Raw genomic sequence first — 27,724 nt, 5'->3', positions numbered from 1 at the left:
TTTTGTGAATTTTAGTGTGTTAAGAAGTCAATTATTTGAAGTAAGTTTAATTTTTTAAGGGTTTTTTAAACTCTTGGGCAGTTTAAACAGGAAGTAGAATCCAGGTATAAAAGGGGAGGGGCTAGTGCGGTGCACGGAGTGCTTTGTGCATTGAGTGCTGTTGGAGTTTTGCTAACTGGGAGAAAAATCATTTAAGTGTATTTTGTGAATTTTAGTGTGTTAAGAAGTCAATTATTTGAAGTATGTTTAATTTTTTAAGGGTTTTTTAAACTCTTGGGCAGTTTAAACAGGAAGTAGAATCCAGGTATAAAAGGGGAGGGGCTAGTGCGGTGCACGGAGTGCTTTGTGCATTGAGTGCTGTTGGAGTTTTGCTAAGTGGGAGAAAAATCATTTAAGTGTATTTTGTGAATTTTAGTGTGTTAAGAAGTCAATTATTTGAAGTAAGTTTAATTTTTTAAGGGTTTTTTAAACTCTTGGGCAGTTTAAACAGGAAGTAGAATCCAGGTATAAAAGGGGAGGGGCTAGTGCGGTGCACAGTGCTTTGTGCATTGAGTGCTGTTGGAGTTTTGCTAAGTGGGAGAGTTCGGATAAGTGGGAGGTGAGGGTGTGTTTTTTGCTCTGTTTTATTCCCCACTCCCAGGCTGACAGCACTGCGGAGGCAGAGCAGCGAGACGAGTCAACCAAACAGGCTCCACAGACAGTATTCAAGGAGGAGGTTGGTGATCAGCTGGTTGGTTGGTTTTCTTCCTTCTCTTCTCTTTCATACCTTTAAGTTGGTAAGTCCTATTGAATAGTGGTGTGATATTATCATATATATCCGGGCAGGGTCTTCATAACTAATAATAAGAAATTTAATTAATTATATAGAATGGAGCAGGTGATGTGTTACTGTTGCGAGATGTGGGAGCCGGTGAACCCCATTGAGGCTAACGGTGATTACATCTGCGACAAGTGTTTGCTGCTAGAGGAACTCAAGCTCCATGTTAAAGAGCTTGAGACCAAGCTTCAGACACTGCGACACATCAGTGAGGGGGAGAAGTTCCTGGACTCTGTTTCAGGAGGTGGTCACACCTATGAAGTTAATTACTGCAGATGTAGTCCGTGGTCAGGGACAGGACGGTGTGACTACGAGTGAGGAAGGTACAGGGATCCAGGATGTAGTGTTGAAGGAGACGCAGCCCTTGTTCTTGTCCAGCACGATCGAGGTTCTTACTCCCTGTGAGGGCGGGAGCGGGGACTGCAGGGAGGATGAGCAACCTGGCCACAGCACCGTGGTACAGGGGGCCATTCAAGTGGAGGGAGTAAAAAGAAATGTTGTAGTGGTAGGGGATAGTATCATTAGGGGGATAGATAGGGTTCTCTGCAGTCAAGAGCGGGAGTCCCGAAGGCTGTGTTGCCTGCCTGGTGCCAGGGTTAAGGACATCTCTTCTGGGCTGGAAAGAAACTTGCAGTGGGAGGGGGAGGATCCAGTTGTCGTGGTCCATGTTGGTACAAACGACGTAGATAGGACAAGGAAGACGGTTCTGTTAAAGGAGTATGAGCAGCTAGGGGTCAAATTAAAAAACAGAACCTCAAGGGTAATAATCTCTGGGTTATTACCTGAGCCACGAGCGAATTTGGCTAGGATAAATAAAATTAAAGAGTTAAATGCGTGGCTCAAAGACTGGTGTGGGAGAAATGGGTTTTGCTTCTTGGGACACTGGCACCAGTACTGGGACAGGAGGGAGCTGTTCTGTTGGGACGGACTCCACTTGGCCAGTGCTGGGACTAGAGTCCTGGCGAATCATATAACTAGGGCTGTAGAGAGGGCTTTAAACTAATTAGTGGGGGGGAGGTTTCTAGAGAGCAAATAATAGAAATGACAACAGAGAAGGTCATAGACTTAGGTAGCAGTGGGGGAATTAAAAAACAGAATGTGTCAGGAGGGACAGAAGGTATGGAGTAAAAAGTAAAGTACTAAAAAGGGAAAAAACAGGAACTAAGTGTTACAAAACATATTTGAAAGTTCTTTATCTGAATGCACGTAGCATTCGTAACAAAATGAATGAGTTAACGGCACAAATAATGACATATGGGTATGATCTTGTGGCCATTACAGAAACATGGCTGCAGGGTGACCATGACTGTTAAATAACCTGGTATGTTTAATTCCCAATCAGGAAGGACAGGCAGGAAGGGAGAGGAGGTGGGGTGGCTATGTTAATAAAGGAAGGAATCACTATAATACAGAGAAATGATATTGGGTCAAAGGAGCAGGATAGTGAAACAGTTTGGGTGGAGGTAAGGAATAATAAGGGGAAAAAAACACTAGTGGGTGTAGTCTATAGGCCTCCGAACAGTTGCAACTCTGTTGGACGGAGTATTAATCAGGAAATAGTTGAGGCTTGTAATAAGGGAACAGCTATAATTATGGGGGATTTTAATTATCATATTAACTGGACAAATCAAACTGAGCAGAGCAGCCTTGAGGATGAGTTCATTGAGTGTATTAGGGATGGGTTTCTTGAGCAGTATGTAACTGAACCGACCAGGGGGCAAGCAACCTTAGATTTGGTCCTGTGTAATGAGACAGGATTAATTAAAAATGTCCTAGTAAAGGATCCCCTTGGAATGAGTGACCATAACATGGTTGAGTTCCATATTCAATTAGAGGGTGAGGAGGTTGGATCTCAAACAAGCGTGCTGAGCTTGAATAAAGGAGACTATGAAGGTATGAGAGCGGAATTAATTAGAGTGGACTGGGAAAATAGATTAAAGGGTAAGACGGTACATGACCAGTGGTGTACATTTAAGGAGTTATTTTACAACTTCCAAAAAATATATATTCCACTGAGGAAAAAAGGGTGTAAAAGAAAAGATAGCCATCCGTGGCTAAGTAAAGTAATTAAGGATAGTATCCGACTAAAAACAAGGGCATATAAGGTAGCCAAATCTAGTGGGAGGATGGAAGATTGGGAAGTCTTTAAAAGACAGCAAAAAATAACAAAAAGATTGATTAAGAAAGGGAAGATAGATTATGAAAGTAAATTAGCAAAAAATATAAAAACAGACAGTAAAAGTTTCTATAGTTATATAAAAAGAAAAAGGGTGGCTAAAGTAAATGTTGGTCCCTTAGAGGATGAGACCGGGAAATTAATGGTGGGAAACATGGAGATGGCAAAAACACTGAACAATTATTTTGTATCAGTCTTTACAGTAGAGGACACTAAGAATATCCCAACACTGGACAAACAGGGGGCTCTAGGGGGGGAGGAACTAAATACGATTAAAATCACTAAGGAAGTGGTACTTGGTAAAATAATGGGACTCAAGGCGGATAAATCCCCTGGACCTGATGGCTTGCATCCCAGGGTCTTGAGGGAAGTAGCGGTAGGGATTGTGGATGCATTGGTAATAATTTTCCAAAACTCACTGGACTCAGCAAAGGTCCCGGCAGATTGGAAAACTGCTAATGTAACACCCTTATTTAAAAAGGGTAGTAGGCAGAAGGCTGGAAACTATAGACCTGTTAGCCTAACATCTGTGGTTGGTAAAATGTTAGAGTCCATTATTAAGGAGACAGTAACGGGACATTTGGATAAACATAATTTAATAGGGCAAACTCAGCATGGTTTCATGAAGGGGAAGTCATGTTTAACAAATTTGCTTGAGTTTTTTGAGGAAGTAACATACAGGGTGGATAAAGGGGAACCAGTGGACGTAGTGTATTTAGACTTCCAAAAGGCATTTGACAAGGTGCCACACAAAAGATTATTGCTCAAGATAAAAAATCACGGGATTGGGGGTAATATTCTGGCGTGGGTGGAGGATTGGCTCTCTAACAGAAAGCAGAGAGTTGGGATAAATGGTTCGTTCTCAGATTGGCAACCAGTAACTAGTGGTGTTCCGCAGGGGTCAGTGCTGGGTCCCCAACTCTTTACAATCTATATTAACGATTTGGAGGAGGGGACCGAGTGTAACATATCAAAGTTTGCAGATGATACAAAGATGGGAGGGAAAGTAGTGAGTGAGGAGGACATAAAAAACCTGCAAAGGGACATAGACAGGCTAAGTAAGTGGGCAGAGATTTGGCAGATGGAATACAATACTGGAAAGTGTGAGGTTATGCACTTTGGCAGGAAAAATCATAGAGCAAGTTATTATCTTAATGGCAAGAAACTGGAAAGTACTGTAGTACAAAGGGATCTGGGGGTCCTGGTGCACGAAACTCAAAAAGTTAGTATGCAGGTGCAGCAAGTGATTAAGAAGGCCAATGGAATGTTGGCTTTTATTGCTAGGGGGTTGGAATATAAAAACAGGGAGGTATTGCTGCAGTTGTACAAGGTATTGGTGAGGCCGCACCTGGAATACTGCATACAGTTTTGGTGTCCATACTTAAGAAAAGACATACTTGCTCTCGAGTCAGTACAAAGAAGGTTCACTCGGTTAATCCCGGGGATGAGGGGGTGGTCATATGAGGAGAGGTTGAGTAGATTGGGACTCTACTCATTGGAGTTCAGAAGAATGAGAGGCGATCTTATTGAAACATATAAGATTGTGAAGGGGCTTGATCGGGTGGATGCGGTGAGGATGTTCCAATGATGGGTGAAACTAGAACTGGGGGGCATAATCTTAAAATAAGGGGCTGCTCATTCAAAACTGAGATGAGGAGAAACTTCTTCACTCAGAGGGTGGTAGGTTTGTGGAATTTGCTGCCCCAGAAAGCTGTGGAAGCTACATCATTAAATAAATTTAAAACAGAAATAGATAGTTTCCTAGAAGTAAAGGGAATAAAGGGTTACGGGGAGCGGGCAGGAAATTGGACATGAGTCTGGGTTCGGAATGGTCATGGCCCTGTGGGTAGTGGAGCGGGCCCAGGGGCCGTGTAGCCTTGTTCTGCTCCTACTGTGTTCTAATTCTGTTAGATTTCAGGAGATGGTTTTATTCCTGTTCCTGGCTGGGGTGGAGATTGTCTTTACAGAAGGTAAGTACTGTAGAAAATATAGGGACAGAGTGATCTCCTGGAAGAATTTCGATCGCCTAGATGGGTCAGAGAGGAATTTCCCAGATTTTTTTCTCCCAAATTGGCCATTGGGTCTTTATCTGGTTTTTCGCCTCTCCCGGGAGATCACATGGGTTCGGGTGGATGCAGAGTGATAGAAGATTTGAGGTTAGGATCAGATCAGCCATGATCTTATTGAATGGTGGAGCAGGCTCGAGGGGCCGATTGGCCTACTCTTGCTCCTATTTCTTATGTTCTTATGTTCTTATGTTTCTATTTTTCTATTGCAGCACAACAGAAGACATTAAAACAGTAACTTTCAAATCAAAATAAGCAGTACCATTTTTGATCAGCTCAATTCAAAACCAAATAAACAACAAAATTGAACATGCCTTGCAGTAGTTTAGCAGAGACAAGCTATTACGGAATAGATTACTGGACTACATCAAATTTGTACTGTAGTACTTACCATGAACTTTTGCAAGAGATCTCAATTTTTAAAGGAAAAAAGACATCCAGTGATATGTAAACGATCAAGTTTTGAAATGAACACCATTAATGAAACACACACGACATTACATTAAATATTTTATTTTTAAAGGCTTACTGCCAAACTTTAAAGGGATCAGCTCCTTGGACAAACCCCAAGAGTGTTTACTCATAATGACTAGACGTTTCTACTGGCATGATTCTTTGCCACAGATTTCCTCTATGAATTTACTGGTGTTTTGTTTTTCTTTAAACAATGTTCACACATTGTGTTTACAGCAAGAATCACATTCTTTAATCAAAACATTTCCCGGACGCGTCTCATTTAAAAACAGACCTGGAAACACGTTTTAATTGACTTGCTCCAAAAGCATGTACAAAAAGAAATCTAAATGTAGCTTTATAAAACAACAGCATATAAAACAGATCATGTAAAAGAGCTATGAAATATAACCAATGTATTAGCCAGTATCACTTGTATTTTCAGTAAAGACTACTATTTACCAAAGGAATTTTAACTAAAATCAGATTTAATCCTTCAAAAATGTTTTACTGTGTTTTCTCCCTTTTTTTTGCAGTTATTTCTCTCTTCACCCCATCCAATATTTAATATCCAGATTCTGTCTGCAAAAATGTTTCCAAATAAATAACTCAACCAAATAAATAAATCATAACCAACTGCATGTACAATCATACTGTTCACTTAGAAAATTATAGGGTCTGGAATTTACCAGACCATGACATTTTTAAACCATTTTACAACACAGTTTGGAATACACTCACAAATGAAAGCACATACAATCCCACAAGGACTCCTGCTATTGCTTCCTATCACACCAGATTATCAACAAACCAATTTCCTGAAGAGGAAGCCCTCATTCGCCTGTTTACAAACACTAGAAGCAAAGGGCAAATTCGCCTTGGAAGTAGCAATGACTTATACAGATAAAATTAGCACAGCTATTTCAAGTATTCCTTCACTGGGGAGAATGTGTCACAATATAGGAGGCCAGAGAGAGAGAACCGATCCCACAAGCACCAGTTATCACGGGGGGGGGGGGGATCACTTCAGAATTAATAGGGAGTGGTTATCATAAAGCAACGGAGCGCCGAATGTAGTTGCTTTTTTTAAACATTATTTAAATGGCAAGATAGCGACACCGCCTCACAATTCCCCACATAGTTCTCAATTTCAACCTCTGTTTTCTATTGAAACCTCTGTTCCAATAAAGTGCAGAACAGTCAAAACATATACCCAGAGTCAAAAGGAGGAGGGAAAGAAAGGCAAGAAAAAAAAGCACCATCCCCACCACTTTTAAGCAGCTAACAGTAGTCCTCTCCCTATGTCTGGGTGCTAAGATTAGCTGCCTCCAGCATCCTATTTCAAGGAATGGTACATGGCCTCAGGACTTTAAAAAAAATCTTTAATACAAATCACTTTAGAACTTGAAAATCTTAATTCTCCATGGCAGTTAGAAATGTTACATGAAGCATTCAAAAGAGACAAAAATAAAGTTTACACCAACCTAGAAAACCAGGAAAGGCTGGCCAATAGCTTCACAAAAGCTGATACAGCCCTAAAAAGAACTGACAGCTCAAAAACAGTCCTAGATATAAGCTTTTACACTCAGTGCAGTGTTGGCCAGTAAATTAGCCACTAAACAAAATGTAGCTAATTGGGAATCCAGATGTGGTTAATTACATTTTTGATTAGTAAATGGTTAATCATTGGGCATATGGAAATACTCATATTCGCACGGCATGTGCATGAGTACTTTCACCTTGTGCAATTGTTGGCAAAATGGTTATCACAAAAATCAAAGTGTGCAAGTGCTTTTTGATTCTTGTATGTGTTTTACTTCCTTGCTTACTGCTTATTGGTTTTGTGAAAATGTGCAACATGGGTGAAAATGCCAGACTTCAGCACCATGGAAACACCAGCAACATTGTATGGAGAGGACAACTGTCATTGTGATCACTTTGAAAATCAGATTAACCGCTCCAAGCCAGCAGAAGAAAACAAGCCCAACCAGTAACGAGCAGCTCCAACAGTGCACGTCATGGCAAAGGGCAAGCAGCATCCAGCAGTGTTCTGGATGGAGACCCAGGGTGGGTCTGGTACATCTCATGCGAGTCAACATTCTCCACAATCACGCTGATGGAAGAAGTACTGCTCACAACTGCTGGACAAAATAGAAGCTGCACTAAGATGTACTGTGTCGGAATTCCAAACCTTGGGGAAAAAGACTGCAAAGTTTTGCACTGAATGGTGGTAGATGTTTGGTTAGTAAATATGCACGTGAAATACATTTTTTACCTGTTGTGTGAAAGACGTTTTCTAATAAAATTAGTGCAAGTGGCTAAAATGGTTTAGCTGTAGCCACACCTGTGGCTAGTCAGCAGTTTCTATTCCACAACACTGCTTCCAAGACGCAAGGGTTGCACTGAAAGCGCAGCAAAGCATTATCAGGCCACAACTTAACCTGCAGCTATACCCAACATATCATCACTTTTGTTGTAGGGATAAAAAACTTTAAAAGTGCACGTTAGACAATGATTAAATTTAAAATTTAGAGATTAATAAACAGGGATGAGATTACTGAAAGCAACATTTATTTTCTGGGGGGGGGGGGGGGGTGCATGCTCCCACTCCAAAACAAAATTCTGGTTTTTGTTCAATTTTACTCTATATATTTATTGACATGTTGGGAGCCTTTCAAACCACAAATTCTTCCACAAGAAACTCTTTAATGTGACGTTGCAGGGTAAAGTTAAAATAAATAAACACCCTCCTATTAAAATAACAGCAGAATATCAAACCAGTGAGTTAAGTGATTGCTATTTTTGTCAAAAGTAATTTCTAGTCTGTATAGCTCTTCAAAACTGGTCAAACAGGTTTATTTTACTCCACTGGTAATACAACAATTACACATTGGAATCATAAAAAAAACAAAATGCACAAAAATGTGATTTCCAGGAATAGACATGGGAATCTGAATTTTGTGCTTTAAAATGCACACACAACAGTAAAAACCTAAATATGGGAATCACAATGTAATCTGTTTAAATTAAGTAAAGCTTATTACCACTTCTTTCCCACTCTTTCAAACTCTGGCAATTCCAGTACAGTGACAGGAATGCTCAATAAAGCCAGTTAATGATGTCACATCATGAACACCCTCCTTCTCCCAAAAAAGGAGCTGCAACCAGTCTTGAACCTTCTTAAAAAGGCAAGTTAGGCAGGGCCTAGAAAGTTCCTTTCAGGAAAATTAAAAGTTTTTAAATTCTACCTTTTAAGCATCTTATTCGTTATATGCATTAACTGCTTTGAGGGCAAGCACTAAAATAACACTTTAAAACAGAGGCTCTCGGAAGCCATCAGCTCAGCTTAAAACTTTCCTGCTTCAAGTTTTTGCGTAACCAACAGTAGGAAACAAGTTGGTTCTAGTAACCGTCACTTCCTCCCTTCAACTGATGTACACCAATCAAATTGGTTGTCAGAACCAATTTCTAATAGTGGAGATAAAAAAGTTATGAAACACAAATAGGTTGAAAAAACTAATATAGGTGGCACATATGATCACATACAATCAGTAGCAATTTATAATCAAGACTCTTATCTAAAGGAATAAATAAATAAATGTTAAGAACATAGAACAATTTTGTTGCACACCATTAGTTAAATATTACTTTTTAAAATATATTTATACCTTGAAATAGATTACACACACAGCCTTGCTCACTACACCGAGTGACATCTCACAGAAATGACTGATCAGACTGCTAGAAAAGAACCTGATCACACTGCTGACAAAGTGCAAACACTTGAGAAACCAGCACCTTTCAAACAATCAGTGATAAAATCCTGCCACATTATTTTAAATATGCAATAGTAAGAGCTGGTGACCTCATTGGGAGAACTTTCTGGAGGGAGTTATAGTCAAATGCCAAGAAAGAACAGAAATCATATCTATATACTGTATTGTCATTAATGCAAAACAGTTCAGTAATCTTGAGCTGACTTTTTTTTTAAATTATCTTTGGTCAAGATTAGTGAGCCGCTGAAGAAGTTGCAGGAATCACACTTTTCAAAAACATGTATTCAGAATAGTACGGAGTAAGATGCCGCTTGAATTATCATTGGGACCATTACAGTTTCTAATTTACATCAATAAATTGGTCAAATTTGCATATGATACCAAACTAGGGTCAATGGAATTGGAGGAGGCAACTCAGAAATTACAGCATGAGCTGAACAAAAGGCAAATGAAGTTTAAGTGCAAAATACTGCGCATTGGAAGAAAAAAAGTCAACACATGCACTCCATAAATTGAAGATGAAGATATACAGTCTCAGTAGACTCACTCAAAATGTCTAAACCAATACACAGAGCAGCAATCAAAAAAGCAATAGAATATTACACATAGCCAAAACACAAATACAAATCAGAGATAGTCAATCAAGCATTCTCAGCAATCACTATGATGAAGTCAAAGTACTGCTCGCAATTACTGGACAAAATAGTTGCAGCATGAAGATGTACGGTGTCTAAAATTCATGTCAGAATTCCAAACTTTGGTGAAAGAGAAAAAAGACTGCAAATTTTTGCACTGAACGGTGATAAATGTTTAAGTAAATTAACAGGCAAAGTACATTTACCTGTATTGTGTGCAAGGTGTTTTCTAATAAAACACCTGTGGCTAGTCAGCAATTTCAAGTGGACAAGACGGAGGGATTGTGAAATCTCAGATGGCCACTGTATGTGCAGCCAAATAAGTAAACCTGACATCATCCGGCAGCGCAGTTGCACAGGAGCAGCTGGCTGGCACACATCAGCAGCTGTCTGCGCCATTATGTAGCCCAAACAAATTGCAGTAGGTGCCACCTCTGAAAGCATTCAGCCCACAGCAACTCCAGCAAAGGAGACACCAGGAAATGATGTAGGGACAGACCACAATTCTTCAAGATCCCCTGCAGCTTACTTGCCAGCCAATCACCAGTAGTGCTCTTTCAACTTGAGCATTTCGTATTAAACATGCACAACCAGCACAGGATACATAAAAGGCAACCACACCAGAAAATGACACTGAATACTTATACCACTATCACTGAACAACTGAATGAAAATAATTAACTTTTACTATATTTTGTAGCCTCTCTCATTGGACAACTGATGTTCTTACACAAAGACAAATAATCAGACTGCCAAGAGATTCTCACCTAGAAGAACCCCAGTGAATCCACTGGTAGTGCATTGCAGATAGCCAACTGTCACGGCAGGCCTTTGTGGACCAGGTCGCACAAACTGAGTCATAACTTCCCTAGTGAAGTGAAGTGTCCTCCTGCTCTGCGCTTCCACCACCCCGCACACATATCTAACCATTGTTGCCTATTGCGAATCATATGGCACTTAAACTTGCCGGTCCTAGGCCTGTTGTCCTCCTCCACTGCTACACTCGTGTACTCAAACAAAAGTCTCCTTTGCCTTATTCACTTCTAGGAGATGCTTCATTTGTCTGGCTAATGCTAGAATAAAATACTCCCCATTTGATTTGACTATGCAGTAGAGGAAAGCTACACACGTTTCTCATTAATTACCATGGCCTCTTCGTGTAAAAAACTGCATGGCACTATTCGAAGAGCAGGGAATTCCTCTAATGGCCTGGCCAATATTTATCTCTCAACCAACATCACCAACACAATGGCCCGTATTTTCCGATCACAGGCCTCCCGCGGATCTGGAAAAATTTACACCCTTACCCGAGGGCTCCTGGGATGCACACGCTTTCTTTCCTGGGCCTCTCCAAACTCACTCAGAGTGCACAGGGCCCATGTATCCCAGAGGCGCATGTAGTTCACAGCATCCCTGGGATCACGTGGGCCATGGGGAGCCAAAGAAGGGAATCTCCCTTCACATATTTGACAGCTCTTCCTGTCAAGTGTATGAATGGAGATCACCCCAAAAACATAGTAAAATGTTTGTTTTTTTTAAATTTAAAGCCACATTTTTAAATGACTTGAAATAATAAATTAAGTTTTTTGAAAAAAATTAGTTTTTTTTTAACAGGGCTAAAAATAAACTTACCTTTTTTTTTTAAAAAAGTATTTTTAAATGATAAATCAATCACTGAAAAATTTTTTTTTTTTTTTTTTTTTTTTTTTTAAACTTTTTTCAACTCTTATCCTGGTAAAAGCAGGCCTCAGGCATAAGAATTGTAAGGGTTTTCTATGGACGGAGGGTCACCAAAAAGCAGAACTATCCGCCTGCAGAGGTCCTTCTCCAGGGCAGCTGGAGGATCTGTCAAGACCATTCTTGACAGATCGGAAATGCCAGCGTACTTGCAGAAAATTTGTGCACTTGGTTCTTTAGCCTGGGGATTAAACCATCAGAATAAGCGAAGATGCATTCAGGCATAGTGCAAGAACAGGTGTAAGTGAGTTACGTCCAAAATTCCTCCATATTTTACACTGTAAATTGGCATTATGTGGAAATTACCCCGATTTTGGGCCTAATTGCACAGAAAATTTCAGGCTGGTAATTTATCCCATTGTTGTTTGTGGGAGTTGCGATGTGCATTTTGGCTATCACATTTCCCTAGCTTACAACAGTGACTACACTTCAAAAGTACTTAATTGGTTGCGAAACTCTTTTTGGGATGTCCTGCGTTCAAGAATGGTGAGACATAAAATTATTTGTTCTTTGAGAGAAGAAACACATCTTTTATCCACTCACCTCCTTCATTAATCCATTTTAGGAAAGATAGGAATCCTCAGAACACCACCAAGACAGTTTTTTTTAAATCTGCATTACAATACTTTTCACTCATTGATCACTTCACTAAAATCAGGAATATCATCCCCCCTCATGATTTAAATTGTACACATTAGTTCAGCACCATAACAGCATCTTGGGCCATAAACCATACAAATTTCGAGTCCGTTTAAATTAGTTATTCTCTGGGCATCAGCGACACTACTTTCCTCCATAAATAATCCAGTGTATGTTACAATCAAAAGTTTACTTTTACTAGTCAATATCCAAACATATATAGTGACAGTTATATTAATCTCACTTCATTTCAACTCAACTTCAGTAAACCTTCTTGTAGTATAGAAATTTTAAAAATCTTCAACGATGGTCCTGTTAGCAGACTAAACATTTGCTTTATCTATGAATCGGACTGGCTCAGAGCTCAAGATGAGCTAAATTTCTCTTGCTAGGTTGTGCTCCCTCCCCAGACTTTACCGGTATGACCCCAGACCACATGGTTATGTGTCCTTTTGTTCTCTGGCTGAACAAGAGTTCAGCACTTTCACCTCTGACTCCTTCCTCGTCAGGAATTGGCCAGTAGGGCAGCCAATTAATCTGAATATCACCCTCCGTAGGTGAAAGTTCAATGGCAACTAACCCCTGCTTAACACAAATGAACAGGACCATCCCAATAATAGGTGTAGAGGATCATTGGGATGGTAAATGAATTTCTTTTGTTTCAAGCAATCAGGATAGGTGTTTCTTCTGGATTCTAATTCACACTTCCCAATTTTGTCCTCATAAATTCAGACAATTTAACTCCCAAGAGCAAAACTTAATATAAATAACACCAATATTCTTCCATACCTAAATAGTCAATAATCCCAAAATGCAACTCTCTGCCCTTCCAGTGTTCTGAGAAGTCATCAGAACTTAGCAGAAATTTTTAAAAAAAGAAATTGCCATAGCAAAAAAGTTATCAACTTTTACCACTTTAAACTGGGCAGTAATGTGTAGTTCTCCAAGTGCTCATTAGTTTCTAATTCATGGCAGTTGACACACCCAAGAAAGTATACAAGTGCGAGAAGGGTTTATTTTTTAAATTTCCATTCGTAAAATCGCACATATTCCAACAGCTTTATCCGACACTAGAAAAAAAATAGGAAATTTGATTCAGGCTGGTTAAAAACACCTGGCTGTAGGAACTGGGGTTCCTAGCCGAAGAATTGAGATCGACTCAAAAAATCAAAAACAATAAAATTTAATGAACAAACGAAGCTGTACAGGAAACTCTAGGATACAATGCAAATAGGTCTGGTCTGCTTGAAAGCCTCCTGGAAACTGCTAGAAAGGTTCCGAGCTCAACTGCTAGCAGGTTCTGAGCTCTGACATCACGTTCTTCCCGCCGTTGAGAGATCACGTGACAGACAGCATGACATCATCACGCAGAGTACAGGAAAGAAGCCCTAGTACAGTTAACAGATACATTAAAACGTGCAGCCCCCAGCTGTACTACATTGCTGTAAAAGGAATTATATACAATTGTCCGTAATCCTCTGGTGGTTCCGCCACATGGCAAACAAAATCACCTTCAGAATTAAACTAAAAATAATCTTCCCTGCAAAACTCTTCTTGGGCAGTCCCTCAGAACTGAGGATGACTTGCTTTCACATTAAAAATATGAGTTCTCAGGTGACTGATGAGTGCAATGTGGGACTGACAATTGTCCGTAATCCTCTGGTGGTTCCGCCACATGCGCCCCCCCCGGAATTGCTTTTAACAGAGAAGGTAAGGCGAGAAGGGGGTCTGACGAGTCTGTCCAACCGACTGCGATACCCCGGCAGCTGGAACGGAGCGCTAGATGATGATGAACTGGCCGTTAGCTGTGGTTGGGATGACGCCGCAGGCAGCGGAGAAAAGGAGGCCGGCTGTGGTCGACCCGGTGAGGCGGGCACTGGCGACTCGGCGGATGACTGTGGCTGTACTGGACCGGCAGTCGACGGTGGACGACCACGACAAGGCGGCTGAGCGGTGACGACTGGTTCGCTCAGATCCAGATGCGCCGGTTTCAACCGGTCGATGGAGATGTGGTCAGGCTTACCGCCGACGTCGACCGTGAAGGACTCGTCACCCGACGAGATGACGCAGAACGGACCTGTGTAAGGCGGTTTGAGCGGGTTTTTGCGAGCATCCTGTCGAATGAACACTTATTCTGCGCTCTTAAGATCCACCGGGACATGGGAGCGCTGCAGGTCATGATGCGACGTAGGCACTGGGATGAAATTCCTAGCCGCTTCCCGGTGGCTGACGAGCTGCTGAGCTGGGGACCAGGGTTGTGTGTGAGGAGGAAGAAAATCGCCAGGCAATCTGAGTGGTTGGCCGTAAACCAGCTCTGCTGAAGAAGAATGCAGGTCGTCCTTAGGCGCCATGCGAAGACCTAGCAGCACCCAAGGGAGCCTGTCCACCCAACTAGGCCCACGAAGACTAGCACGCAGTGCGGCTTTAAGGAACCTGTGGAATCTTTCACAGACCGTTCGCCTGTGGATGGTAGGCGGTGGTACGATGAAGCTTGGTGCCCAAACCTTGAGCTACGGCGTTCCATAGCTCAGAGGTAAATTGAAGCCCCTGGTTGGAGGAGTCAGCCGGTACCCTGAACCGAGCTACCCACGACGAGAAGGCGGCTCTGGAGACGTCTGCTGCTGTGGTGGCAACCAAAGGAATTGCCTCTGGCCACCTGGTGCTGCGGTCTACCACGGTGAGGTGGCGAGTGTACCCGCGAGAGGATAAAACCAGGTCCACGTGCACATGGTCGAATCGACGCTCTAGAACCGTGGTGGCTGGGGCCTTAACATGGCATTGTATCTTGGACTTCTGGCAACTCACGCAGGTATTGGTCCAGTCACGGACGTCGAGATGCATGCCCTTCCAGACGAATTTCTTTGCCAGGAGTCGTTGTGACACGCTCATGCCAGGGTGTGACAACCCGTGGATAGTGTCGAAAATTCTCCTGCGCCATTCGACTGGAACGATTGGACGTGGGACGCCCATCGAGATGTCACACAGGAGTGTGGTCCCTGTGGCCTGGAAACTGACATCAGCCACTTGTAAGCTGGAAGGTGCGGTCCGGTATGCCTGCACTTCAGGGTCTGCCTTCTGTTCTTTTGCCAAACCAACATAGTCGACTCCCAGGTGTACTGCGTGGAGCTGGGCGCGGGAGAGACAATCCGCCACCAGGTTGTCTTTGCCCGAGACATGTTGTATGTCGGTTGTAAATTCAGATATGTACATAAGATGACGTCGTTGCCGTGCCGACCATGGTTCCGCTGTCTTGGCCATCGCAAAAGTAAGTGGCTTGTGGTCTACAAAAGCCGTGAATGGGCGTCCTTCCAGTAGGAAGCGAAAATGGCGGATGGCCAGAAACAATGCCAACAACTCCCTATCAAAAGTACTATACTTGCGTTCATTCTTCCGCAATTGACGGCTGAAGAAAGCCAGTGGTTACCATGTGCCGTCGACCCACTGCTCCTGTACTGCCCCGATGGCATAATCAGAAGAGTCGGTGGCAAGGGCAATGGTTGCGCCCGGAAGGGGGATGTGCCAACATGGTCGCAGCAGCCAAAGCGTTTAGTGTCGAGGAAAGCCTGGTCCATCTGGGGTGTCCAATCGATCGGGTCTTTGCCCGATTTACCTCCGAGGGCCTCGTACAAAGGTTGCGTCAACAATGCCGCCTTAGGGACGAACCGATGATAAAAATTGACCATTCCCAGAAATTCCTGGAGGGCCCGGACGGTCTGAGGAAGAGGGAACGAGGTGACTACTTCCACCTTCGTGGCCAGGGGGACAGCGCCTTCGGAGGTGATTGTGTCCCAGGAAATCAATGCTGTGCAACCCAAACTGGCACTTGGCCGGGTTGATAATAAGGCCATGTTGGCTGAGACGAGGAAAAAGTGTACGCAAGTACGTAATGTGTTCTTTCGTGCCGTTACTGGCAATAAGGATGTCGTCTAGGTAGACGAAGATGATGGGCAGATCGCGCAACACGGAATCCATGAGACGTTGGAAGGCTTGTGCTGCATTCTTCAGCCCAAACAGCATACGAAGGACCTCAAAGAGCCCGAAAGGTGTGACGACGGCAGTTTTGGGGACGTCCTGAGGATGCACGGGCACTTGATAGCCTCGGACGAGGTCTACTTTGGAAAAGATGGAATTCCCTGCCAGATGGGCCGAAAAATCCTGAATGTGAGGAATTGGGTACCGATCCGGTGTGGTAGCCTCATTCAGGCATCTGTAGTCGCCACATGGTCGCCATCCGCTGCCCAGCTTAGGAACAATGTGTAATGGCGAGGACCAAGGACTATTCAAACGTCAAATAATACCCAGGCATTCCATTGTATGGAACTCCGCCTTGGCGGCCGCGAGTTCAGGGAACTCACTGAGAAGACGAGAGAACTAATTTGGAGATGGGACTGCACAGGCAACTGACCAAGACATCGCGGTGCTTCGGTGGCAGGGGACCGAGTGAAAAGTGGAGGCACTGATTAGCCGACAGTGTCGGACGTCGACGAGAAACCCGTTTGCGCAGAAGAAATCTGCCCCCAGGATGGCCTGAGAGACTTTCGCCGTGATGAACTCCCAAACAAAACATTGGCCGCCAAAACTCAACTGGACCCTACGCTTTCTGAACGTGCGAATGGCCGCACCATTGGCTGCCTCGAGGGGGGAACCTTGACCGCCGGATTGAAGATCTAGCTTCGACGCTGGTAGAATACTGCACTGGGAGCCAGTATCACAGAGAAAACGTCGCTCTGACAGGGAGTCGATAATGTATAGGAGTTTCCCTGTGGACCCGATGGCCATCGCAACTCCGGCGCGTCCCTTAGGCCTTATTGATCTTCTCAGAAACCGCTGGTTTGAGGTAGGGTTCTTTTTGAGAGAAACTGCAGGGCGGGCGGCAATTTCTGGCCTTCGCACTGAAACGAGCGTGGTATGCACACCAGCCTGCAGGAGTCGTCGTCGGATTCGCTCGTGGGGGATGGGCGCCTCGTGGCTGCACAAGATTGTTGAGAGACGGTGAATATTTTATCTGCTTCCGCGGCGAGTTCAGCACAATCCGTGATCGCGGATTTGGCCAAGGCCGTCTGTACTGGCTCTGGTAGTTGACAGAGAAACAGCTCGCGGAACAGAAAACATTGCGATTCCGAGCCCAAAAGCGTGAGCATTTGGGCTCATGAGCTCGGAGGGTTTTGAGTCCCCGAGGCCGGGCATGGAGATAAGTCTGTGAGCGCGCTCAGACTTGGACAGACTGAAAATCTACAGTAAACGTGCTTTTAAAGCTTCGTACTTGCCATCGTTCGGTGGATTCTCGAGGAGGCTGACGACCCGCGAGGCCGTGGCGCGATCGAGGGCGGAGACCACGTAATAATAATGGGTCGAATCTGCTGCTACTCCACGGATTGCAAATTGGGCTTCCGCCTGGAAAAACCACGCCACCGGTTGTTGCTCCCAAAATTGCGGCAGTTTGAGGGTGACAGCGTTCGTGTCCATGATGTAACTTCAACGAAAATTGTTCGAAGAAATCGGGGTCACCAATGTAGGAACTGGGGTACCTAGCCGAAGAATTGAGATAGACTCAGAAAATCAAAAACAATAAAATTTAGTGAACAAACGAAGCTGTACAGGAAACTGTAGGATACAATGCAAATAGGTCTGGTCTGCTTGAAAGCCTCTCTGGAAACTGCTAGCAGGTTCAGAGCTCAACTGCCAGCAGGTTCCGAGCTCCGACGTCATCACGTTCTTCCCGCCATTGAGATCACGTGACGGACGGCATGACGTCATCACGCGGAGTACAGGAAAGAAGCCCTAGTACAGTTAACAGATACATTAAAGGTGCAGCCCCCAGCTGCACTACATGGCTGCAAAAGGAATTATATACAATTGTCCGTAATCCTCTGGTGGTTCCGCCACATGGCAAACAAAATCACCTTCAGAATTAAACTAAAAATAATCTTCCCTGCAAAACTCTTCTTGGGCAATCCCTCGGAACTGAGGATGACTTGCTTTCACATTAAAAATATATGAGTTCGCAGGTGACTGATGAGTCCAATGTGGGACCTACAGTCTCGGTCACAGGTGGGGCAGACGGTGGTTGAAGGGGTGGGGCGCTTGGATTGACGTGCGCTCCTTGCGCTTGGTTTCCGCTCGCTCCCAGCGAAGCGACTCGAGGTGTTCGGCGCCTTCTCGGATGCTTCTTCTCCACTTGGCCAGGGAAAGCTGCACAACATACTATAGGAATTAAACTACCTGCTGTGCAGGATATCTATCCCAAGAGGTGCCAGGAGAAGGCCCTGAGAATCATCAAAGACGCGAGCCACCCTAGCCACAACCTCTTCACCCTGCTCCTGTCCGGTAAGAGATACCAAAGCATATGGTCTCGTACCAGCAGGTTTCGAAACAGCTTCTACCCACAGGCCATAAGACTCATGAACGAATAATTTATTATTACTGTATTTCTATTAGTATTTTTATCATTGCTATGCCATATTTATTCCAATGTTGGGAGGACACTTGTAAAAAATCAACATTTCATTGTGCAGTACACACGTCTGCTGCATATATGACAAATAAAATTGAATTGAATTGATTCCCAGGTGTCAGTGGGGATGTTGCACTTTTTCCAAAGGAGGCTTTGAGGGTGTCCTTGAAGCCTTTCCTCTGCCCACCTGGGGCTCTCTTGCCATGTCGGAACTCAGTAGAGCTCTTGTTTTGGGAGTCTCGTATCGGGCATGCGGACGATGTGACCCATCCATCGGAGCTGATCGAGCGTGGTCAAAGCTTCGATGCTGGGGATGTTGGCCTGAGCAAGAACACAGACGTTGGTGCGCCTATCCTGCCAATGAATTTGCAGGATCTTGCAGAGGCAGCGTTGGTGGTACCTCTCCAGTGCCGAGGTGCCTGCTGTACATGGTCCATGTCTGAGGCATACAGGAGGGCGAGTATCACTGCTGCTCTGTAGGACCATGAGTTCGACCTCCGAGTGAGCACAGAGACAAGCGTTATGCATGCATTTAGTGCCTAGCAAAAAGACTTGGGGCAGCCTTCAGTAGAGATCGTGGAATAGTCAAAATTGAATGCCATCTTGCCAAAATGAAGCTCGTTTACATAACGCCAGAATGGTCTTATCCCTCTCTATTACTAAGAAGTATCAGAGAAGCTGAAGAAACATTTTTTATGCAGCTAGTTATGATGATCTGGAATGCACTGCCTGAAAGGGTGGTGAAAGCAGATTTAATAGTAATATTCAAGAGGGAATTGAATATATACACATACATAGATACATAGATACATAGAAGATAGGAGCAGGAGTAGGCCATTCGGCCCTTCGTGCCTGCTCCGCCATTCGATGAGATCATGGCTGATCCTTTAATTCAGTATCCCGTCCCCGCCTTCTCTCCGTAACCCTTAACCCCTTTTGCCCGTAGAAATATATCAAAAGGAAAAATATGCAGGGCTATGGGGAAAAGGGCAGGGGAGTGGGACTAATTGGATAGCTCTTTCAAAGAGCCAGCATAGGCACGATGGGCTGAATGGATTCTCTGTGCGGTAAGATTATATCACTTATCAATGCCCCCTCTCTTTCCACCGCCCCCCATAAATAAAAAAAAGTTAAGTGAACCTTTACACTTAAGATGAAATTTATTAACTAATTTTACACTAGCGCTTAAGGCAAATCAGAGGATCGGAGCTGGATTCTAACTCAGATACCAGCGTCTCCCTGTCTAAAAATGTGAACATTGAATATGAACAAATAATGCACTTCTAGAATTTTGCTCTTAACGTAATTGAAACACTTAACTGCAATCTGCCTGTTTACAGCTCAACCCACCCCATCCCAGCCTCACGACATACAACAGATTCACTCTTTTCACCTGGCTGGGAGGGGGGGGGGGCGCATAACTCCTGTTAGCATTTAATATATAAAATATATATACACACTAAAAATCACACACACACACACAATCAAAGATTAACTACTGAATTCTATGCAGTTGCTCACTGGTAGGCAAATAAGCAACACACGTCCAAAACTGACAAGATCACATGCTCACAACAGTAACTGTTCCAATTATATAAAGAAAACACATGTAACATGATATACGAGAGCAATTAAAATGTACTTGTTTATGGCATCTGCAACCACCACTATTCCCCTCCACCAACCAAAAGAACTCAAAGCTCAGAAATTTCCAAATTCAATGAATACAAATAAAAACTAAATATAATCCTTTGTACAAAAAAAACTGTAAACATGCATAAAACACAAGCTCAATTCTTCATTCAAAAATAGTAATCAACATTAAAAGCATTAAGTATGTCTTGCATATAGTGTGCTTACTACACTCCAGACACTACACTTTATTACACATAAGAACAGTAAGCCATTCAAGCCTGTTCTGCCATTGAATTAGATCATTGGCTAATCTGTACCTCAATTACATTTATCCACTTTGGCTCCATATCCCTGGATACCGCTAACAAAAATGCATCAATCTCAGCATTAAAAATTTCAATTGATCCAACATCCACATTCTTTTGTGCAAGAAATTTCCAGTTTTCCACTACTCATTGCATGTGCTTCCTGGTTCCATTTCTAAATGGCCAAGCTTGAATTTTAAATTACTTTTTGTACCAGCTTTTAGTGATGTGCGCGCTTTGGACGCCTAAATCTCTTTGCTCCTCCACAACATCTAGTATCTCACCATTAAAAAACTATTGATTGCTCAGATTCAAAGTAGACAATCTCAGCCACATTGAACTCCATCTGCCATAATTTTGCCCATTCACTTAGTCTGTAACTTCCTGCTCCCATCTACACAACTTACTGTGCCTCCTAGCTTAGTGTCATCTACAAACTTGGATATACAACTCTGTTCCTTCATCCAAGTCATTAATATGTATGGTGAAAAGCTAAGGCCCCAGTGCAGATCCCCTGGGGAACACCAAATGTCACATCCCACCATTCAAAGAATATTCCCTTTATCCCTACTCTGTCTCCTAACTTCCAACCGACATCACAAGGTTGCCTCAAGTTCCATGTACTGTACTTCTATTTTGCTAATAATCGTTTGTGCTGAACTTTTTCAAATGTTTTCTGGGAGGTCCATATAGACAACATCCACAGACATATACAAAAAATTTAAAGAGAAAGTGATTCACTGATAGAGTTTAATTTGTAAACTACAAGGTTCTACTCCGATCAACTTCACCCTTGTTTACTTAATGTGAGACTTGCGGCCTTGAAGGCACACAGCTCCACCTTAGCAACAGAATAATAGTGTGTTTTACATATTGGTGCATTCCTGATAAGAGATCCATTGGTTATTAAAATATTCACAAAAAAGAGTTCTTTTTTTTAAAAAATAAGTTCGGCCTTGGAATCCTTCTTGCATCCCCAAACCAATCAAGATTTTATCCCCCTTGCAGTTTTGAACTTTATGGAGCTCCTTGATTAAAATACCTCAAACCCTTAACATTTTTCATTGCTATATTGTAAGATAACTGTATTAACAAAAAAGGTCTCAAGAAAAATGCCAGTTGTGTGTTTCCCAAGTATAATATATCTGGTTAATTGTAGTTTTATGGCAACCTAGCCAGAGTACTGTACATCATGTTCCTTGTGCTATTTTATCTGCTACCGACATAAATTACTAAACAAAAAGGTGACAAACTGGAGGAAAATTTTTAGAAGTTACTTATTTTATACAGAAATCCGCTGCTATTCAATTTTAAAAGTTTAAATTGATGTAAATTCAAACTTTAAAGAAAATTCTTAAAACAATCATTGCAGAAAATACAAAATATACGATTAAAAATTCACCAATTTCTGAATTGTGAAAACATTTAAAGATTTCAAAACAAGGAAAAGCAATAAAGCACTAATAGTAGAGGGAATACTTACAAAATTAAACCAAGAACACCAAAACCATGTTCAACTTTCAATACAGAGCTATTCTCAAAAAATAAATTTCTTGTTAAAAACTCTAAAGTGGAATTAAACAAATGTAGAGATGTAAAGGACTTCTTAAAACACAGTAGTATTCAACTCCACCCATGCCAAAAAACAGAATTTTGATGCTGAAATCAAAGAATTAAGATGGAGAGAAACAAATGTCATAATCCAATTTCTCCAGGTCATTCTCAACTGACTTTAAACAAATTGCTGCAAACTTGGAAGTTATTATTTGTTCAAAGACTTTTTTTGAAGTGTGAAAGTTTTCTTTAGCAAAAGGATATATACAACTTGAAAGCATTAGCCAAAATCTCTGATCAGATCTTGAAAATGATTACAAAAGCAAAACACTGCAGATGCTGGAAATCAGAAATAAAAACAGAAAATGCTGGAAATACGCAACAGGTCAGGCAGCATCTGCGGAAAGAGAAACAGAAATGACATTGACCTGAAACGTTAACTCTGTTTCTCTCTCCACAAATGCTGCCTGACCTGAGTATTTCCAGCATTTTCTGTTTTTATTTTGGAAAATGATTACTACTTCTTGATTTCTTGCTAGATAGCCAGTTTCTTTTCTAATGCAAAATCAGGCACCAACAATGGCACGTTTAGTAACTTTCCCTTTTATATTCAGACTGTGGTTTGACAGCAATTGCAATGGCAAACTTACAGCATTAAGTCCCCTCATTAATGCACTATGGCACAAATCCTCCTGGGAACTTTCCCTACAGACCACTCTCCTTTTTAAATCTGCACCAATTGTGTGCACATATGATTGTGACATAGCCTTGGAAACAAGACTTCCCTGCATTTCCTTTTCAGTTTGCATTCACTGCAATTGTGTTATGCTAGAGGTGAAGAGAAAAACATGAAGTTCAGATGCTCTCATGATCATAGCATCCATTATTTTAAACCAGCACAAAGTATTAATTGGCCAAAATCCACTATATACCTGAAACTCCACTATATACACCTGAAACTCCACTTTAGAGTAAATGTGACAAAGTAACAAATTACTTTGACAACTTTCATCTTGAATACTGAAAATTTTAATACTGTAGATCTAATTTATGTTCTCTCTGACAAAAGAAAAACGCTCTTTAAACACAAGCTGCGTGGATGCAGAGTGGTAGACAAACTGAATTTTTTTTTATTTTTTTTTTTTTAAAACTCCAACTGTATGTCCTTAATTTTGAAAGGATATTAGATAATATTCTACAGGTACAATGACATTCACTCCTGGTGTTAAATCATCTAGAAACAATTTTTGCATTAATTTTGTAATTCATTACTACATAAAACAAATGTGTTACATCAATGGACCATCATTAAACTGCACAATGTAAATTTAATATCTTTTAGAAAGACCTTAAGGTCAGAATAAGAAATGGCTAATGTGCACTATCCAATCACAGGACTGACCAGAGATCGTATCATTCTCTTCCCTTTTCACTGTCTAAAAAGAAACTTATACCTAAAATGCTTTTAAAATTTCAGCACCTATCAAGAAAATTTTAAATGTAAGCTGCCAAAAGGAAAACAAACTTATCATTCTTCCTTTGAAAAAAAGTTTCTAATATTTAGTTATTTTGTACTGGACTATGCTCCACAACTTTCAAAATACATACTTTCATATGTATACAACAATTAACTATAAAGTTTTGTCTGTTAGAATACAATTAAATGTGCAAGAATAAAACATTTACATGGTCCTATGGAACAAAAAAGTTATAACCTTATATTGTAACCATATTGGGGCAGAAATTGCGTGCTGTGCTGAAAGCATTAAATACTTTTTCCTTGTGTATTAAAACTATTTCTCTTTTTGGTGCTTATTTTCTCAAACAATTTTGAGTCTCTTTGCTCCAGATAGCAGTAATGTTCCAAGAGCACCAGTTACCTGACTATAAGTCAACCAAGTGACTAGTTATTCATGTGCAAGGCTGGGCAGTGAGTGTCAGAAGGTTATTTGACTGTGGAATGCATCACAACCAATCTTGCCGTCATCCAATATCCATAAGCACTTCCAGCAATCAGAAGTGGGAATCCTGGGCAATTTCCCCCTCCCGAACATAGGAAAACAAAGGTCAATTAGAACACCCTATTGCTACCCCACCCGAGATCAGTTAACTTAACATGGGGATTGCACTTACGACTTTCCTAGTTGGTACAGCTCAGTTCGTCATTGAATAAACTTGCTAAACCATTAGGGGAGCAGCAAAGAATTTCTTTTTAACATTTGTCCTTTCAAGTATCTTACTAACGGTCAATAAAAATCACAAAGATGTTACCAATTAATCCTGTCAACTTTTAAAAAGTCCCAAGATGCACAACAATGTAAACAGATGTATAGAGTAAAAAAAATAGCACCGTCAGCATTCAAGAATTAAAACCGAACGAATGAAGTTAGCGCACCCGAGACAACAAGAAACAAGACAGGAGTCTATTTTCTAAATGCATCGGACGGGTCTATGGGAATAAATGGAAAAATATAATTTCATGTAGATTCACTTTAACATTAGCATCAAAAAAATGAAGTTATCAGTTATTCCCCCCCCCCCCAAAAAAGACTAGCAATTTCAGTTGGCCGACATAGCTACAAAAGAACTGGCAAACCAGAGTTGCATCGGGCATTAGGACCATATGGACACTGAACTGGGTGCAGGCATGCTGCCAATCAACATCTCCGGGCAACAGGCGAGTGAATGAGAACCACGTCGCACTGACAATGAGCCGAACAATCTCTGAAAACTACATCGCCATCCAACACAGTGAGCCGCCTAATTACCTAGTTATGCGATTAGCACGGCAAAGATTTAGCCCGGCACAGCCTGCAAGAGCCAAGCCAGGAGAAATTGCAAATGAAGATGCTACAATACAAAGTCAAAGTTTAACTAATCCACCCCATCGACGAGAAAAGAACTTCCAACAGTTATCTACGGCACTTAAATAGGTTGTTAATTCTGAGAACAAAAAGTGACAGTACATTGCGCCGTCTGCATTTCTGCCATTTGTTGATGTCTATGGCTTTCTTTTGAAACTTACTATATTACACGAAATCGAGTTACTCGATAACCCACCCACAAAATTCACTATTAAACAAACTGATCTAATCTTAAAAACAGTTCATTTTTCTGACATTCTATCAAGTATGGGATTTTCTTCGGCCACCTGTTTCGGTCTCAAGTGACGCAAACCACTGAGAAAAATTGAAGTTCCTTTACCCCTTCCCGCCCCCCCAAAAAAATTCTCCCCGTCCACATTTTGTTTCGCAACAGTCTGCCTCAATACTCCAAACAAAAAATGCAAATAATCGCTGATCAGTTGGAAGATCGCCGTTCTAAAACTTTTAGGGTTTTATCTTTTTAAAGGGTCATCCTAAACAGTAACTTGTTTGGGTTGCAGGATTTCAGACTGGACGTTTTCGTTCCATTCTGTCAATGTGTGCAAATCGTTTTCGGAAAAATATTTTGTTATAAATCCCAATGCCAAATTCTGTACGTATTCTTCCAACATACAAACAATTCAAAGACGAGCCCAATCCATGACAACTGCAAAGTCCGGTCCACTACAAGTAAAAGGCACCTCCATACATTCCTGAACTCGTGGTAATCAAAATGCATCTCTGCATAACAGATACATACGAAAGGCATGAACAAAGCGTTAAAAGCTCACACCTTTTGAGGATGATTATAATGCCCGGAGTTTGAAAAGTAGTTAAACGCAAGGAAATTACAATTTATTTTTAGTTTTTATATATTCGGGGTTTTTTTAATCTGCAAAGGAGTTAGAACTAGTTTAGAACTATGATGATCGATACAATTTAGAAGCCGCGCTAAAAGCCATGGGGTTGATTTGCATCTTCAGTCGTGAGTGAATAGGTGCCAGTGGTGGATTGTGCCCCTTGTCCCAAACCTGACAGGTCCTTGCAACAAATCACTGAACACCTCGAGTGTACTTACAGGTAGACGACCCAGGCAGGCAGCTTGCGGGGAATATGAGTCCAGGCCTGTTTGCTGCAGTCCAGCTGCTCTCCGCTGCACGTACAGTCCGCGATGCACGGCAAGGCCGCCGGGGTTAGGGGATGGGAGCCGGGCCCACGTCCAGGTCCCGCGCACGAAGCCGGCCGCGGTGCCGAAAGCGCCAGCACCAAGAGCAGCGCCGGCAGCCAGCGCCGCAGCCCGAGCGCCGCCATTTTGGATCACACTCTGTAACGCGGACGGACCGGGGCTGGAGAAAAAGACACGAAGCAAGCGGCAGCGCCAGCCCACACCAACCAACTGCGTGTGTAGCACTCTCTCTATTTCTGTCTCTCCAACTTAAATCGACCAAAAGAAAGCCGAATTCACGAGGCCCGCAGCACACGACAACCGCTAGTCGATGCGAGCTCTCATCAGGAGCCAATTGCGATGGCAAAGCTGGCTCGTTAATATTAAAACGGCTCACGCTCGCGCTTTCCAGCCGCGACCCACGTTGGATGCCCCACTCGCCTTGCCCATTGGTCCAGCTTTCCCATCACGTGAACAAACATTCACCCCCCTCCGAGTGTCCTATTGGACAACCGGAACGTCAATCAAAAAGAGGGCGAGTTGGAATCGGTCTCGCTCCCCCTCCCCCTATGCCCGGGTGTGAAAAGCCCTGCACTTCTCTCACCCGGTCACTGCGTTTAAAGGGCAATGCCCAGCGGGAGCCTTATGTAGTCGGGCTGAATGCTTCACAGAAAGCGCGATTTTAGGCTGTAAATGTTACTTGCTATTTACATTGTTTTTAATTTTTTTTTAAATCCATTTTCAGTTTGATAGGACCCAGGAGAGAGCCAAAAATATGTCCATGGGTTACAAACAGACTACCTAGCTCTGAAAACAAATGGATGCACAATATATCACGTCAAGCCAACGTTCGTGTCTTTTTTGTTGGCTTTTCGAGGCACGGAAAATCTAATTGCTGAAATTTTAAAAGTAGTGCCAAAAGTTAATCTAACAACAAAATTAATGTTTTTTTTACGCTGATAAGTTAGTTGTGGTTTACCCGCTATCTGAACGACATGGAGAAGTTTTTGATTAGAAAGCACGTCAGTGTAGAATTTCTGTCCGTGTCCTCACCAGTAAATGTTACTAAAAACACAGCAGTGTTTAAGCGACCTTTCGCTGTGAGATAGGCAAACAATAATTTCCGAACATTAGCAAGAGAAGTAAATCACTTTCTTTTAATCATTGCAATATAGGTTTAATTCCCAGTAGTGTTACTTTATTCCTTGCCAAACAGTTTTGCTAAAGCAATACGCGTACAAATAGTTATAACATCGGGATATTTTGAACAAACTTTGTGAGCTCTTTGGAGAGCTGAAAATTGATGAAAGGTTACTTTTAACTTAGGTTGGCTTTAACTGCCGATTTTGTTCTTTGGTTTATATGTCTTTCTCTAATAACGTACCCTCCCCATACAGAAACCAAGAGCACATTTTCTTATATAGTAATCTAAGCACAGATGGCCAGTG

The 27,724-nt window shown here is 42.2% G+C and overlaps 1 protein-coding gene across 2 annotated transcripts in view; it reads right to left on the bottom strand.

The window, feature by feature from the left end:
* lrig1 (leucine-rich repeats and immunoglobulin-like domains 1) overlaps positions 1-26,714 on the bottom strand; it is a 154,034-nt gene extending 127,320 nt beyond the window's left edge. Inside the window, exon 1 of one of the 2 annotated variants that reach the window (XM_086001480.1) lies at positions 26,190-26,714. In XM_086001480.1, the coding sequence (XP_085857606.1) occupies positions 26,190-26,422 (233 nt within the window). In that variant the 5' untranslated portion in view covers positions 26,423-26,714. The remainder of the gene's footprint in view (positions 1-26,189) is intronic. The other variant, XM_086001479.1, reaches the window with a different exon arrangement.
* Between the last annotated feature and the right edge of the window lie 1,010 nt (positions 26,715-27,724).

Source organism: Somniosus microcephalus, chromosome 11 (genome assembly GCF_052327205.1).
Source record: "Somniosus microcephalus isolate GS21.2 chromosome 11, FLI_Smic_1.0, whole genome shotgun sequence".
NCBI lineage: Eukaryota > Metazoa > Chordata > Chondrichthyes > Squaliformes > Somniosidae > Somniosus > Somniosus microcephalus.
Note: the sequence above shows the minus strand (reverse complement) of the source record. Positions and strands in the feature narration are given on the sequence as shown.